At 46.7% G+C, this 14,425-nt stretch overlaps 1 protein-coding gene across 3 annotated transcripts in view; it reads left to right on the forward strand.

Moving 5' to 3' along the window:
* Positions 1–14,425, forward strand: part of NCKIPSD (NCK interacting protein with SH3 domain) — a 53,353-nt gene that overhangs the window by 13,193 nt on the left and 25,735 nt on the right. For all 3 annotated transcript variants that reach the window (XM_079317041.1, XM_079317040.1, XM_079317042.1), the window contains exons 2-3: positions 10,539–10,651; positions 11,381–11,582. In XM_079317041.1, coding sequence (XP_079173167.1) covers positions 10,539–10,651; positions 11,381–11,582 — 315 coding nt within the window. The remainder of the gene's footprint in view (positions 1–10,538; positions 10,652–11,380; positions 11,583–14,425) is intronic.

Here is a 14,425-nt window from a genome sequence, read left to right on the forward strand (position 1 = left end):
CAATCTTGCATGTGTTCTTGGGCACTGCCTTAGAAGCATTGCCCAGTGATGTGGGACAGCATCTCAGCCTTCTACATGCATGAACATATGTGCACTGACTGTATTTTTGAGCTTGTGATCTGAAAATCATATTGAGCTCTGGTCACTTTAACACCTTCTAAATACTATTAATATTCTGTTAATGATTGAGCATCAAAGTTCTCTCAACAAAATCCGCAGTTGGCAAAGTTTGGTCTCGTGACTGGATGGATGTGGAGGACCACACAAACCTTGTAGCTGGGCTGAAGGGAGTTAGGAGTGGTGAAGGGTGATCAGCTCTGACCTGGAAGAGTTTGGAGGGATGGGAGAGAGAAAACATGTACATGAATTGTGCAAACCATGCAGCTTCGGAGTTAGTCACCCTTTGCTTGCTGTTAGGCAGCTCCAGACCTGCATGCTGGAGGTGAGCTGAATCCTGGTCATCTCCATTCCTGCAGGATTTATCTCATACTATATGTGCTGGGATGATTTCCTGAAATGCAATGGACACAAGTGAATGTGGCATGAGAAGAAGCAGATGCAAGAAATCAACCCTGTAATAAGCCAAGGGAACTGTGAGCAACTTTTGCACATAGGAGGTGAACTGTCTAAGAAATGCAGGTTGTTCACTGCCTCAGGAAGTGAGGATAACAGGATTATGGCAATTCTGCTGCCTGAAGCACAATGTCCTGTGAGGACATTCCCCTCCTGTCCCCATTTCTTTGTGTTTTCTGGGGAGCCTGTGCCACTCTAAGCTGCGAAAGGAGATGGGATTATAAACTGCAGCTAAAGCAAAGGGTGTTTTTCTCCTGCAGATAGTGTGGGACACTAATGAATTGCATTTCTTCCATGACTCACCTCTCACTTCCTTATAGGTGAAATGTCAGCAAATCCAGTTGAACCCTTTAATGTTTTTAAGGTAAAAAAGCCCACTGAACAAACCTGAGAATTTGTTCTTGTGCTGAACCTGGAGATAACAGCAAGTTAGCCTCATTCCTTTGATAAACAGAGCTAAACTTGAAATTCTCGAGGTACTTTTGTAGGTCAGTGAAAACTGTCGATCTCTTGAAGTTTTGCAGCACAGAAAAAGCAGTGTACTGCTGTCTGCCAGTCAAAAACAACTGCAGGGTCTTTAGTTCAGAATTTTCTGGGGTTTATTTTGGTTTTTGCTGTTGTCTTTATGATCATACATGTAACAGTGTAAGACACTGCTGCAGGTCTCAGTGGTATCTTCATTGGTTTTGGGGTATGAATTAGCTTTAGTTTTATCACTGCCCCGATAAAGCTTTATTGCATTGACTCACTGGATTTGGTGATAGTCAGGAACAAAAATATCAGCACAAAATATTAATTTTACCAAGAATAAATGTGTGTGCAGAAGCAGCTGTCAGCTAACAAGGATGTGTGCACACTTGGGTATTTTGTCTGTGACCAGTTAGCATGATGTCCCTCTTGACAGTGCAGCATGTGTGGAGTATTTCAGCCCCTCTGATACCTCCTCCATTGCTGCCCTACACCTGCGCCCTCAACAGCATTTAAATGGCTCTGCTATAATTAGCTGGCACTAAGCATGCACAGCTTCTCTGGACAACCTCTTCCAGTGCCTCACCACTCTCCAGTTAAAGAATTTCCCCTAACATCCAGTGTAATCCTCACCTCTTTCAGTTTAAAACCACAGCCCCTTGTGTTAGCACTACCTGCCAGTGTAAAAAGTCATTGTCCATCTTTTTATATGCTCCCTTTACGTACTGGAGGCAATGAGGTTTCCCTAAAGCCTTCTCCAGGCTGAACAATCCCACTCTCTCAGCCTGCCTCCACAGGAGAGGTGCTGTTATAGAGCTGCTCCTTGCTGTGCAATGCCATTTATTATAAAGAAGGTGCTTCCTTTCTGATAAAACACAGCATTTTCACACTAATGCAGCAGTGTTGTGACAGCTGGCTTTTAGCTGCTGAGCCCTTTCCTTTTGTTTCTGTTCCTAGCCTTCTATCAACAAGGCCCTGTCAAAGGGCTGGAATAAAAAAGCAGCATTAACTTGCCACTTGCACTTTATGACATTGTCAATGCTGCTCATAAAACATCTCCCTTGCTCAGATGAGTTGGGAGGGTACATATTGGGTGAGGGGGGAAATGGCAGGGTCTTCAGCACAGGGGCTGCCTCTCATTCTGGGTTTGTAGGACACCCAGCATCAGGGATCCCCTGCACTGTAGTCATAAAGTTGAAAAATAAATATCAGTATCCTGCATAGACCATGTGATTCAAAGGAATCTGCACACTCCTCAGGTTAACCAAAATGGTGTTGCTTTTTTTTAAAGAGGGATGAATGGAAAAGCATATTGCAGTTGAAATGGGTGCAGATTGCAAGGGGGCAAAAGGTCTCCTGGTTTGCCAAGGTCTTACCTATGGTCTCCTCCTCCCTAGGATTCCCTAGGGATTATGTGCTCACAGCAATTCTGGGCAGTGCCTCGCTATTCTCTCCATGCAATCTAGCAATGTAGGGAGATCAATCACCCTGCAGGACACAGGAATCCTGCCTGCACCCAGCACTCCTTCCTGAGGATGCTGGCAGCTGGGACTGTGCTGCAGTCCTGCCCCATCCTATGCTCTGGGCTACAGAGATGAAACCCTGTTCATAAGCTAAGGCTCACATGGCAGCAGGGAATGCATGAAAAGGGCATTGCTGTACAGAGGGCTGTCAGAGGACCAAGCAAAGCCCAGGAGTTCAGCTGGATTCACTGAGGCTGCATGGTGGGGGCTGGCAGCACCCTGAGCAGCCAGTGCAGCATGTGAGCCATTAACTGTACCTTTCCCCAGTTACTGGCTTGCCAGATTGTGCCAGCCACTCTGGGAAGGCAGAGAAGGTGGCAGGGACAGGGCAGTGATGGCAGTGGAAGGCACCAGCCTCACAGGGTGAGCATAGGGGTCTCCTTGGTCAGTGTGCAGTGATGGTGCCCAGGCTGGGGCCAAGAGGCATCACCTTCTGCCCAACATACCAGGAAAATCAAGCAGTACTTGATGATTACACATTCCCTGGTGCTTTACCCCAGAAGGGAGTGGCTGCCACCCCCTCTATCAGATATTTCTGGTTTAATCAAACAACACCGCAGCAGGGAAATGCTCTACGAGCAGCCTGTCTGCACCAGCCTGGCAATGGCAGCTGCAGGGGAAGAGCAGAGAAGTGACCCTTGGTGTGCACAGGCCATTCTGGCTATGGGGCACTGCATCACAGAACCAGGGCTACCACCAGCACCCCACAGCCAGCTGCTCTGCAAGCAACATGGTACTGCTCAATTACAGCCATCATTATCAGCCAGGAAACTGAATTTCTTCCTTCATAGCCTGGTGTAGGAGAATCACAGAAGCATCAATAAATCATTATTTCCTCCTCCTCCTTGGTAATAAAACAAGCAAACAAAGGGTCTCCCCAGAGCCTGCTGTCAATTTCCTCCATACCTGATGAGGACAGAGCCAGACCTCAGCACTGCCTTGGGGTGCTTTGCACACCCCAAGGTGGGTGGGGAAGGTTGCCCTTCCCAGGGCCAAAGACAAGCTTTTAAGAAGTGCGCTTCCAGAATGTCTTATGAGTACCTAAGCACGGCCAACACAGGGCATGGCCCTGCAGAGACAGGAATGCATCTATCCCCATGCCTCACACTGCTCTCATCCTCACTGCCCAGGAACAGTCTCCCCAAAAATAGCACACCTGCACAAGATGTGTCACACAGATTGGTGAGAGAACTGAGCAATTCAGAAGACACTAGAGGTATCTTTATTGTAAAGGCAGCACGACCTCCTCTCCTGGGCAATCAAAAATGTTGCTCCCTCTCTCTGTTTTGCTCCCCCTCTCTGTTTTGTAATCTTTCCACATGCACCACTGCTGTTGTTTAAATGCACTCACACAGAAGAACTTGCTCAACAGTCTAGAATAATCATACCTTTCAGAAAAGCATTTTCTAGACAAACAGGCTGACAGCTGCATTAGCTCAGACAGCCTGAGCCACTCTGCGTGCACAAGGCTCCCACATTTATGAAAGTGGCCCATTAACTTATGGCAGGCTTTTCTTTGCCTCCACAGGGGGCTGATACAAGAAAACATAGCTCTTTTTTCTCCTCCTACCTCCTCATTTTTTAGTGATCAAGGGCATTTGCTTTTCTTCATGTGCAGGAATCAGTGCCCTCATGCCTGCAGCTGCCTCTGCAAGCCAGAGGGGTGCCCAGGCAGGGCTGCTCATCTTCACCCTCATCTCATTGCCCCAGCTTTCACAAGATGACAACAAAGGACAGACAAAGTTTTGTCTCCAGTGGCAGCTCAGTTTTCACGCAGCTGCACTGACACGGACCACTGGTGAAATTAGTATATTTATCCTGCTGGCATACAGAGGCACAGGCTGGTTCTTTGTTACACAAATCAGAGAGGAACCACCTCCTAGGTCACATGCCCTTCACCCCCAGTCACCGCCAGACTGTCTGCATGTTTATTCCTTCCAGATTGAAATGATCGCAGCACCAATTTACAAAAATCAACTATCCTTTGTCTGTGGCAGAGTGATGTGCCAGATCAGACTTCCCCCTTCGGGACCACATAGCTCAGATAAATGGGCTGAATTTTGGTTTTTTTTGCATTGCTGGGGGAAATCCAGCTCCTTTTCCTTCCATTTTTGCAGCCCAAATCAGAAATTTTTAGTCCCCAGGCTGTTGGGCTAAGAGAGATGCATTAACTTATTCTTGCCGGCACGAAGATATTGTGCCTCGCGGCGCTCAAAACCGCACAACAGAAACAAGTGAAACAATGGGCAACTGCCCTGGTTACTGAGCAAATAAGATGAGTAAAGCTCCAAACAAACCTGCAGCATCTCTGCCTCGCTGGCGAGAAAACAAAGACATGGCTGAGCTCCTGCGACAAAGGCAGCCCAGAAGCAGCCCAGGAATTCCTGCTGATACGCTGTGGTGCGTTTCTCTCGGATCGGTGTTTTTCCACTGTGCTGACAGCAGCCGCTCGAGCAGACAGCCGGCACAAATGGGAAACGAAAAGAAAGGAGAGCCAGGGAAAGGGCTTAAGCTGTGCAAATCACGCTAAAGCAAAAGCCAGAGCTCCTGGCAAAGAGATTCACTAACTAGGGACGGTGCAAGAGGCATTTGGAACAAACAGAACCCCGGAGGCAGCGGATGCACAGCAACCAAACCTCAACCAATTTGTCTCCCAGAGCAGGAAGGCTTGGAGTCAGGGAGAAGGGGCAGAGACAGGCTGAGGGACAACAGAATGCATGCAACCCAGCACTGAGTGCTTGTTCTTCCTGAGGTGGAAATGCTTCATCCTAGAGCTCTCCAGCCATGCTCAGTCCCTCTTTACTGGCCACGATGACCACTGATTCCTTCGCCTCATAATTTTGCACTCTTCAGTAACCTGAATATGTGTCTCACACCAAAACAGTCTAAAAGGATAAAAGCAGAGACAGAAAATTTTAAAATAAAACAATCAACACATACTCACATATCTTGCATTAGTTGTTACTACTCTCAATGCTTCAGGGAACTTCCCTGGCTCAGCCTGCCCCAGGTGAACAGCTGCCAGACAACAGAGCTGCCCCTCTCTTTAGGATCACCTGTTCAGCATCATTTTTGCACACAATTGTCAATTTGACATGATCAGCATGGCATCTGTGCAGGAAAATTTCCATTTCTACTGATACATGCATAAACATAAAATGTATATACATACACACAGTGGAGTTACCATCTACACTGAAAAAGAAAACAGTAAATAGCTTTTGCTTTGATGAAAAGTCAGGATTATGAAACAGGATGTATCAAGGTGGAAGGAAACATACTGCAAGGTAATGCTCAAAGTATACCAAGACTTTTGACATATTAGCATTTGAAGTTGAAAAAAAGCCCAACAGAAGGGGTTTTGCCAGACTAGTTGTCAGTTTGGTAGCCCAAAAAACTGCTACTGTCATTTGCTTACTGAGATTCAGCACAGATCCAAAATCACTTGCACACAATTAGCACAGGTCTATAAGAAAGCCTCTATATTAATTATGATCAAAAATGCAACTAATTTCTAAGTTCCCAGAGTGCTGGGAAGAGTGCAAGGTGCTAATCTCAGCCCATCTTTGTTTTGATTGAGTTGGCAAAAACATGGATGTGGGAGGAAGATCCTGCCATGAAACTCTCTTTGCAGTTAATCAGTTTTGCCAAGAGCTGCCAGAATAAGGAGCAAGGTCCGAGCCCAGAGGAAAGAACAAGACTGGAAAACTCTGCAAGTCCTGGGTCTTCTTCTGGCATTCAAAGAGGAAGGCTCAGTTTCACACCACAATTTATTTCCATAGCAGAGATTGTAGCAAAATGCCAGAAAGGTCACAGTTATATAAAACATAGGCTGAAAAAATCTGAATTCCTACCACCATCAAAAGAACTCTTTTCCTTCCCATTCACCCCTATCTTGCAGCACATTTCAGTACATCAGGATCAAGTAAGTAAAGTCTCCAGGGGTCACGCAGGAAAAATATGGAATTATGTTGTCATTTCAACTGATGCCCAAAGACAGATGCAGAAGAGCCTGTATGTACATGATAACTGAAAGGGACTTTCTTCCTGCATGCCACAGACTGGCACTGATGTAACAGCTTGCAGTTACATGTTGGAGAAAGACATAATAACTCGTGATTCATCTTGCACAGGAATTTATGATTTATCAGCTTTTCTTCCCAAATCCTCCCTGTCTAATGACCAGCACTCTGGCAAGAGTCAGAAGACAGCAAACTGGAGTTATGATGTGCTTTGGACATAATAACTGTGTTGCCCAAACCTAAAACCATGACAAATTATTAAGTGTCTCTTCTACAGACAAAAAGTGAGAGAATGCAAAATTAATTGGACCTGCTGTCTCAGTCCCAGTGAACATGGAAAGACAGGCAGCAGGCACAGGTGTACAATCCAGGAACATTGGTCAGGCAAGAGGGAGAAGGGGCAAGGAAGGTGCACAGGTCACCATCCAAGGAAGTGCAGAGCCTGTGGGCTTGGCATGAATGATTTGAATCTGCCATATGGACAACTACTAGTAGTCTCTTTTTGTCCTTATTCCTGTGTAGTATTAGTTTGTTTTAAGTCTTATGTCTGTTAGTTTTGTGTCTATTAAATAAATAATTCATTCTATAATAGACCAAATCAGCCATTGTTCAAGAACTTGTGAATGAGAATGAGTTTTGGGGTGCTGCCCATCTCAATAAAGTTACTGCCTGCTGCCAGAGGACTTATCTAAACCCCCACATCCATTTGTAATACACACTCAGAATAAAGAGAAAGCCAGCAGGACAGGATCAGAACACACTAACTTATAGAGAAAACCCAGCATTTTCCTCTGTAATGAGCATTTCTCTTCCTCTAATTACTGTTGCATCTTACCTGAAACTCAACATGTTGTGTGATCAGATTACATGTACAGCCTCCTGTGAAATAAAATGAGCCCCAGATCACCATTTGGAAAAACCTGAGTATTTTTTACCAGGAGTAGAATTGCACCAAGCAAACACAGAATGGCTGGGTTTGTGCTGCCCCTCTGTTCAAAGAGAGCAGCTCCACATCCTCATGGAGCAAAGCTCATTCCAAGGTGGAGGGATCACTTGCCAACAGTACTTTTACTATCATCCCTTCACACAACTCCTAAGCACAAAAGATAAGCCAAATTCCTTGGGGGCTTCTCCCTCTAATGGTGTTTCAGGCCAGGGACCCAAGAGAGCAAACATATTTACAAGGTTTCTCCAAAGCAGGTGCCCATATAATGTTCCCACAATATGGATCTCACAAGCAGCTTTGCTTCTCCCCACAGCCACCTCTGGGTCACAGGCACAAGGATTTGAAATGTCAGTATTGGGAAACCCCAGGATACCAAACCAGCTTCTCCCCAACATTTTCAAGCTGTACTGAACAGCTCCCATCAGTGTGGGAGAAACACATATTGGGACACATTTCCCAACATGGGAATCCCAAACAAGTTCTCCACCTAAGCAGAACAGCATGTCCAGACCCAGCAGGCTTCTTCCAGCTCCCAGGGTCATTTATGACTTAAGACTAGTACAAATTACTCATTCTGGGATTTAAACAATGTAACAACCAGACTCACTGTAAAAGATAGTCCTCACACGTTCATTTGCTTTCAGGTAGGTCATAGCAAACCTATGGCAAGAAGGAAGATCCTCCAAAAGAGGATCCTGTGCCATGTGTTTTGGTAGCTGTATATTTTAACATGTTCAGAGTAGCACTAAGGAACAGAAGATGTTATTCATTATTTTGGTTTATCAGTGCTATACACAGTGCTATATACAAGAATTACACACAGTGTCACATGTGAGTGACATTCCTCCTTATGGTGGGGGGTTGGAACTAGAAAGTTTAAAAGATCCCTTCCAACCCAAGCCATTCTGTGACTGCAGCCTGTGGATGGATTCCTGTGGACTCTGCTGATGTGCCCTCTGGAAGAGGGTGGAGATGTTGAGCTGTTCAGTAGGATTCAGTGCTCTGTACTGCTGTCTTCCCTGGGATGATCAGACTGAGAAAGGGTTTAAACTCATGTGGGTGAAAGCAGGGAGGACTGGGGAGGATGGGACTAGGGGGGATTCATGTGGGAGGGCAGGTGGGGTGTGCAGAGGGCACGGGTCTGTGGCACTCAGAGCAACACTGGCATTCCCCTGGAGACAGCGGTGCTGGGGACTTCTGCACTGATCCTCTTTCCCAAAGAGAGCATGCAGCTTGCTGTAATTTTATATTCTCAGAAAATGAGGTGAATTTGCTGAAATAACTTGCTGTTCCTTCTAACCCTCCTTGGAATGTGTTCAAATACACTTTGCTCTATTTCCTTAGTTCTGTAGCTAGAGATGGTGAAATGCTTCCTTAGGCCATATCCCTAGGCCACATGAGGCAGCTTGGAGGCTTCATCCCAAAGTTGAGTTCTGAGTGTTGGTTTTGTTCTTGACCTGATACTTTAACAAATTCGGTTTTATTTTTAAAGTTTTCCCCAGATGCTTTCTTCTCTATCTATCTTTCTTGGGAAAACAAACCAACAAAAAAATCCCTCTTAAATTTTTCAAAGCTGAATGTTGCAGAAGAAGCCTCTCATCCACACCTTGTTTTTTTCCCCACAGTCTGCGGTAGCTGTTAATTCACATTTGGTTAAGCAATTAACCAGGATATAAATAATACATAGCATGTTATCAGAAAACTGCATGCCAGTGTTAGGGAGACAGGCACTTTTGGCCCTAGTGGGGAGGGCTTCCCTTCTGTGCTCTGCAGCCCCTTAAGGCCAATTAAAGTGCATCCTTGATGAGAATCCAGCCGCTGCTTGGCTGGATAAAACAGTTGCTCTGATGCAGGGAGTGGGGGGCCAAAGCAAGTGAAAGAGGAGTTTAGTGTTCAAACACTGCAGTGAGCACTGGAGTCTGAGCATTCCCCTCCTCCCCTCGTGCATGGGCTGAGGCTGGAGCAGTGGGACTGAATGGATGGTGCTGGCACCAGGGGCAGCTCACCTGTGAGTCAGAGATTCAGCCCTGTAAAGGTCTTTTCTCCTGAAGGCATGTCAACTGTTGATAAACAAACTTTTTAAAGTGTCACAAGTGTAGAAACCTGCTTTATCTTTCTGGTCCCCTCCCACCCTCCTCTCTGAGCTCAAGAAGTGGTGTCTGGTATTTCTTCTTTCAAGGTTTCTGTTTTTTAAACTGCAGTAACAAGTGCTAAACTGGCTGATGGGAGGAATAAATGTGATAACTTGGGTGGAGATTTAATGAGTCCAAGTGCAGAGTCCTGCATTTTGGCCACAATAACCCCCTGCAGTGTTACAGTCTGGGGATGGTGTGGCTGGACAGTGCCCAGGCAGGAAGGGACCTGGGGGCACTGATGGACAGCAGCTGGACATGAGCCAGCAGTGTGCCCAGGTGGCCAAGAAGGCCAGTGACCCTGGCCTGGATCAGGAATGGTGTGGCCAGCAGGAGCAGGGAGGTCATTCTACCCCTGTACTGGGCACTGGTGAGGCCACACCTCGAGTGCTGTGTCCAGTTCAGGAAGGACACTGAGACATTGAGCACGTCCAGAGGAGGCAACGAGGCTGGTGAGGGGCTGAGGGAGCTGGGGTTGTTTATCCTGGAGAAAAAGAGACTCAGGGGTGACCTTATCACTCTCTATAACTCCCTGAAGGGTGGTTGGAGCAGGTGGGATTGGTCTCTTTCTCCAGGCAGGACTGACAGAATGAGAGGTCACAGTCTTAGGCTGTACCAAGGGAAATACAGGTTGGATGTTAGGAAAAAGTTTTTAACTGAAGGAGTGATAAAGTACGAGGCTGCTGCATGGTCCTGAAACTTTGTCTCTGGTCTTCCTGTAGGAATCATTGGGCTTTGGTGCTTGTAACAGTGCCTTTCTTTCCCAAACATAAACTCTGGGAGTTTACTGTACTGTGGCCTCTCCTGCAGCAATCTCTGGTGCAAAAGAACCTCAGCTGAAGGGCACAGTAACATGTTGGATGTTGTTTTACAGGTGCTGGAGCAGGATGTGGTTCTGCAGTCCATTGACCGTGCCATTGAGGCTGTGCACAATGCAGCCATGAAGAATGGGGGGAAATACAACCTGGAGCAGAGAGATGTCCTCCAGTAAGTATGATGGGCCTCTGGGAGAGCTGGAGATGGAGGGTGGTCACAGTGTCTTTCTGTCCTTGGGGGATGTTGGGAATCGTTGCTGTGCTGCAAAGTGCTGCACCCAGAGAACTTCCCAGTGTTTGAGCTGCTGCTGCTCCTCCTCACAACTGTGTCCAGCAAAGCAGAGCTTTGGCCTTGCTCCTCTATCTCTGTGCCTGCCAAGAAGAGGAGATTCTCAGCCACACTGTAGGCTTGGAGGAGAAATCCATAACCTTTCTGGCCGCATTTTCTCTGCTTTACCAGCCAGGAATTGTAGAGGTTTTTGGCTTGTGACACAAGGTCTTTAGTATGTTCCCAAATAATTGCTTGTGAAGAGAATTTTTGTTTTCTGTGACACCTCAGACTCTGTGCTGAGGCGTGCTGGTTTAATCTTGGTTGAACAGCAATTCTAAAGTGCAGGCAATTTCTGAAGCTTGCAGTGCAATATGTGACTCTCCCCCGAGGAAGAGGCATTTTTCTCCAGTGAACTGATGAATAAATTATGTGCTCTTGCAAAGACTCTTCCTTCCTCCCCCAGAAGTGCTTCCTTAGTTGTTAATGAAGCTGGAGTTGGTGTTCAGAGTAATGCAGCCCGTTCTGGTATATATAGCCCAAATGCAATAAATCATTAAAAAATAATTTAAATGCCACAGCCTGGTCACTCCCTTGAGCTTTGCTGTTGCTGATGTCATCGTTCCGTTTCAGAAAGCTGATCCATCACCGGAAGGAGACGGTGTCCCGTAAAAGCCACTCTCCCACGCCGCAGGGGACGGTGATGACACAGTCCTCCAGCGACCACCACCTGGACGTGTCCCGGCAGCCCAACGGCGTGTGCCGCAGCGGCTACGAGCGGCACCACAGCCTGCCCAACACCGAGTTTGAGGGCGACGAGGACGCTCTCTACCAGGTATCAGTGCCTGGACACTTGCTAGCTTCCTCCTTTGGGGCTGTGACACGTCCTGTTGGATAAAATGCCTTTGCAGCCCAAGTGACAAATCTGGTGTTTATGCTGCTTACCTGGGATTACTGCGGTGTAAAGTGTTGGTGTCTGTAAGAAATCTGGGACAGTCCCTCTGCCGTTTACATTTGTCATGCTTTTTGGAATCCTTGAGGGTCCATGATTTTATGTGAACCATGTGAAATCCACTCTATACTGTGTGACTATCTCTTGGCAACTTTCTAAAAGAGTTGCAGGCTCCCTGGAAAATGCTTTGAAAAGCAGTTTTGACATAAGCAGTAGAGCTCCCTCTGAACACTCAGCACTGCTTCATTTCCCCCTTGTTATGTCTGCACATTGGTCCTTAAGCATTTTATCTGCTGTGGCTGTCTATTTATACTACTCAAAACAAAAACCCAAAATACCCCAGAGATCCTGCTTTGTCTGAAGGTTGCTTATCATGATGAATTAGAGGCAAATTGCAGGAAATAATATTTAAAGCAGATCTTTTTTTATCTCAGCGACACCCAGTTCCAAGGTTACAGTGTGGCGTCAGTGAGGCTTCAAAGTAGCAGCCCAGGATGAGGCTGTGCCTGTTGGGGATGAATGATGTGCCAGATTTTCCTGTGTAGGTGTAGCTGGATGTTAGGGCTAAAGGCGCCAAGCAAGGATGAACATGGAGATTTTTTATTTCTCCTACAGATGAACACATACACTGTAATTTTTCTTCATCTCTCTGGACTGAATGTTGGGAGGTATTGTGTTTATAAGACACTGATCTGCTGTCACTCCCAGCAGATGAGGCTTGTTTTACACTTGAAGAACTGTGAGTTTGGGTAGATGAAAGGTAGTTCTGGCTCACTCTGGCTGAACACAGCAATTCCTACAAACCCCATTTTTCTCCTCAGTATTCATTTTTGTTCTTTGGCAGTCAAACTAACTCCATTCTCAAGCCTGTGCATTATGGGCTGAGCAAATGGGGCACCTTACAGTCTATTCTCCACACTGATTCCCTGTCTTTATCTGGTCTGTGGTTTGCTTGCTTGCCAAAAAGGAGGAAGATGAATTTCCTTGGCTGACAAAGAACTGTTTCTGTCTGGGTGGCACTGAGGATGCAGTTGAAGGGCTTCCAGCTTAGCCCTGTGCTGAAAGGGCTCCTTGAGATTTTAACTGCTTGGTGGATTTCCTGAGTGCTTTGAAAATACAAAGTGGAGGAAGCAGCATTGCTTTTTTCCACTGGTTATGCAGGAGCCCAAGAGGAGACCTACTGAAATCTAAATTTTCCCACTAGCTCCAGAGGAGCAGAGGTCTTGGCATGTGCTTTTCATTGCTTGGGATTTTCAGGTGCATTCAGTGTTCACATCTAAAAACCTAGGCAAAATTTGAGGTTTCCTCTCAGTGTTTTTTCTCCCAGGACTGAACTGGCTGCAATAGCTGGTGAGGGCATTTGTGCTTCAGCTTTTATAGTCAGCATAAGGTGGGAGGCTAGGACTGCTGCCATACCAGCTGCCAAGGGTGGAGGTTGGGCTTGTGGAGTATTTTAGTCAGTCTGCTGCATTTGTGTATGCTCAGTGAGTTTGTGATGCCCATCTCCAGAAACCTTTGCTACAGACCAGTGTGTCTGGCTTGGCAGAGTTTTCCTGGAGGAGATAGTAGGTGGGAGGTTGTTCATTTGGTTTAGTGTTTTATTATTTTGCTTAAAGGGTACTACTGTAATAACATTGTTCCCAGGAGTCAGAGTGTTGATGTTCTCTGCCTGCTTGGCTGTGAAGGGAATGGGAGCACTGTGGTTGAGTCAGCTCTTGTCTGTGAGCAGTGCAGGGAGCACAGCCTGCTATCAGTCCTTGCAAAAGGGTAAAGGACAGGCAGCAGATGTGTAAACTCTGCAGGTTTGAGGAAGTTCACAGTGCCCTATTAGAGGCTTGGGGAAAGGGAGGCTTTCCACACAAGTGCAGTTGCTTCTCTCTAAACCTTTGGTAAGGCCCCTCATCTTTTCCCCTCTGGACAGGTGGGATCTGAACTTCAAGGACTCCTGCATGGTCACCTTGTGCATGGCAGCTGCACGGAGGAGGGGGGGTTCCCTTTGGGACTTTTGGTGTTGTACATCCTCTTGTTGGCCCCAGGCAGTGGCTAGGATGTGGGTGGAGGGGGTGGATGGTCATCAGTTACACCTCACACCTCCTGACCATGCAGCTTGGGCAAGCACCAGGCAATTCCTGTGGTGCTTCATGTTCTTCTCACAGCCACTTGTACTGTGATGTGTGGCTGTCTAAACTGGCAGGGCCTGAGCCAGCATTATGTGTACATCTTTAATTTAAGCACTAGCCTATAATAACTGTGTTAAACTTGTGTGGTAAATTTGGAAGAGCTAATGAAGCCATGGAGATACTCCAGAATGACCCAACCCTCGCTATCTCCAAACAATGTCACGCATCTGTGCTAAGCTCTGAGCCTGCCTGTCTGCTAAATCCCACTGCCTCAGTAATGGTGGCTGTGCTGTGCCAAGCAGCTCTGACTCGTGCTGTCAGCCCCAGCACTCTGCAGACAGGGCTCTGCTTTCAGCACAGCTGAGCTTTCTGGATTTGGGGCCAGCCTGCCAACCATGGCAATGCAGAGACCCCTCCTGATCTGCTTGACCTCTCTCAGCTGTGCAGTCTCTTTTTGGACCAACACAGAAAATTTTTGAAGCTGTATGCAAGTATCAGATAGCATTTCACCCAGAGAACAATGTGGGGTGGATTGACAAGAGCTGAGAGTGCAGGCAAGGAGTCTGCAGCAGTGTCTCGTGCTAATTCACCAGCTGAAGGCACTTT

The sequence above is a fragment of the Erithacus rubecula genome (genome assembly GCF_903797595.1).
Source record: "Erithacus rubecula genome assembly, chromosome: 13".
NCBI classification, from domain to species: Eukaryota; Metazoa; Chordata; class Aves; order Passeriformes; family Muscicapidae; genus Erithacus; species Erithacus rubecula.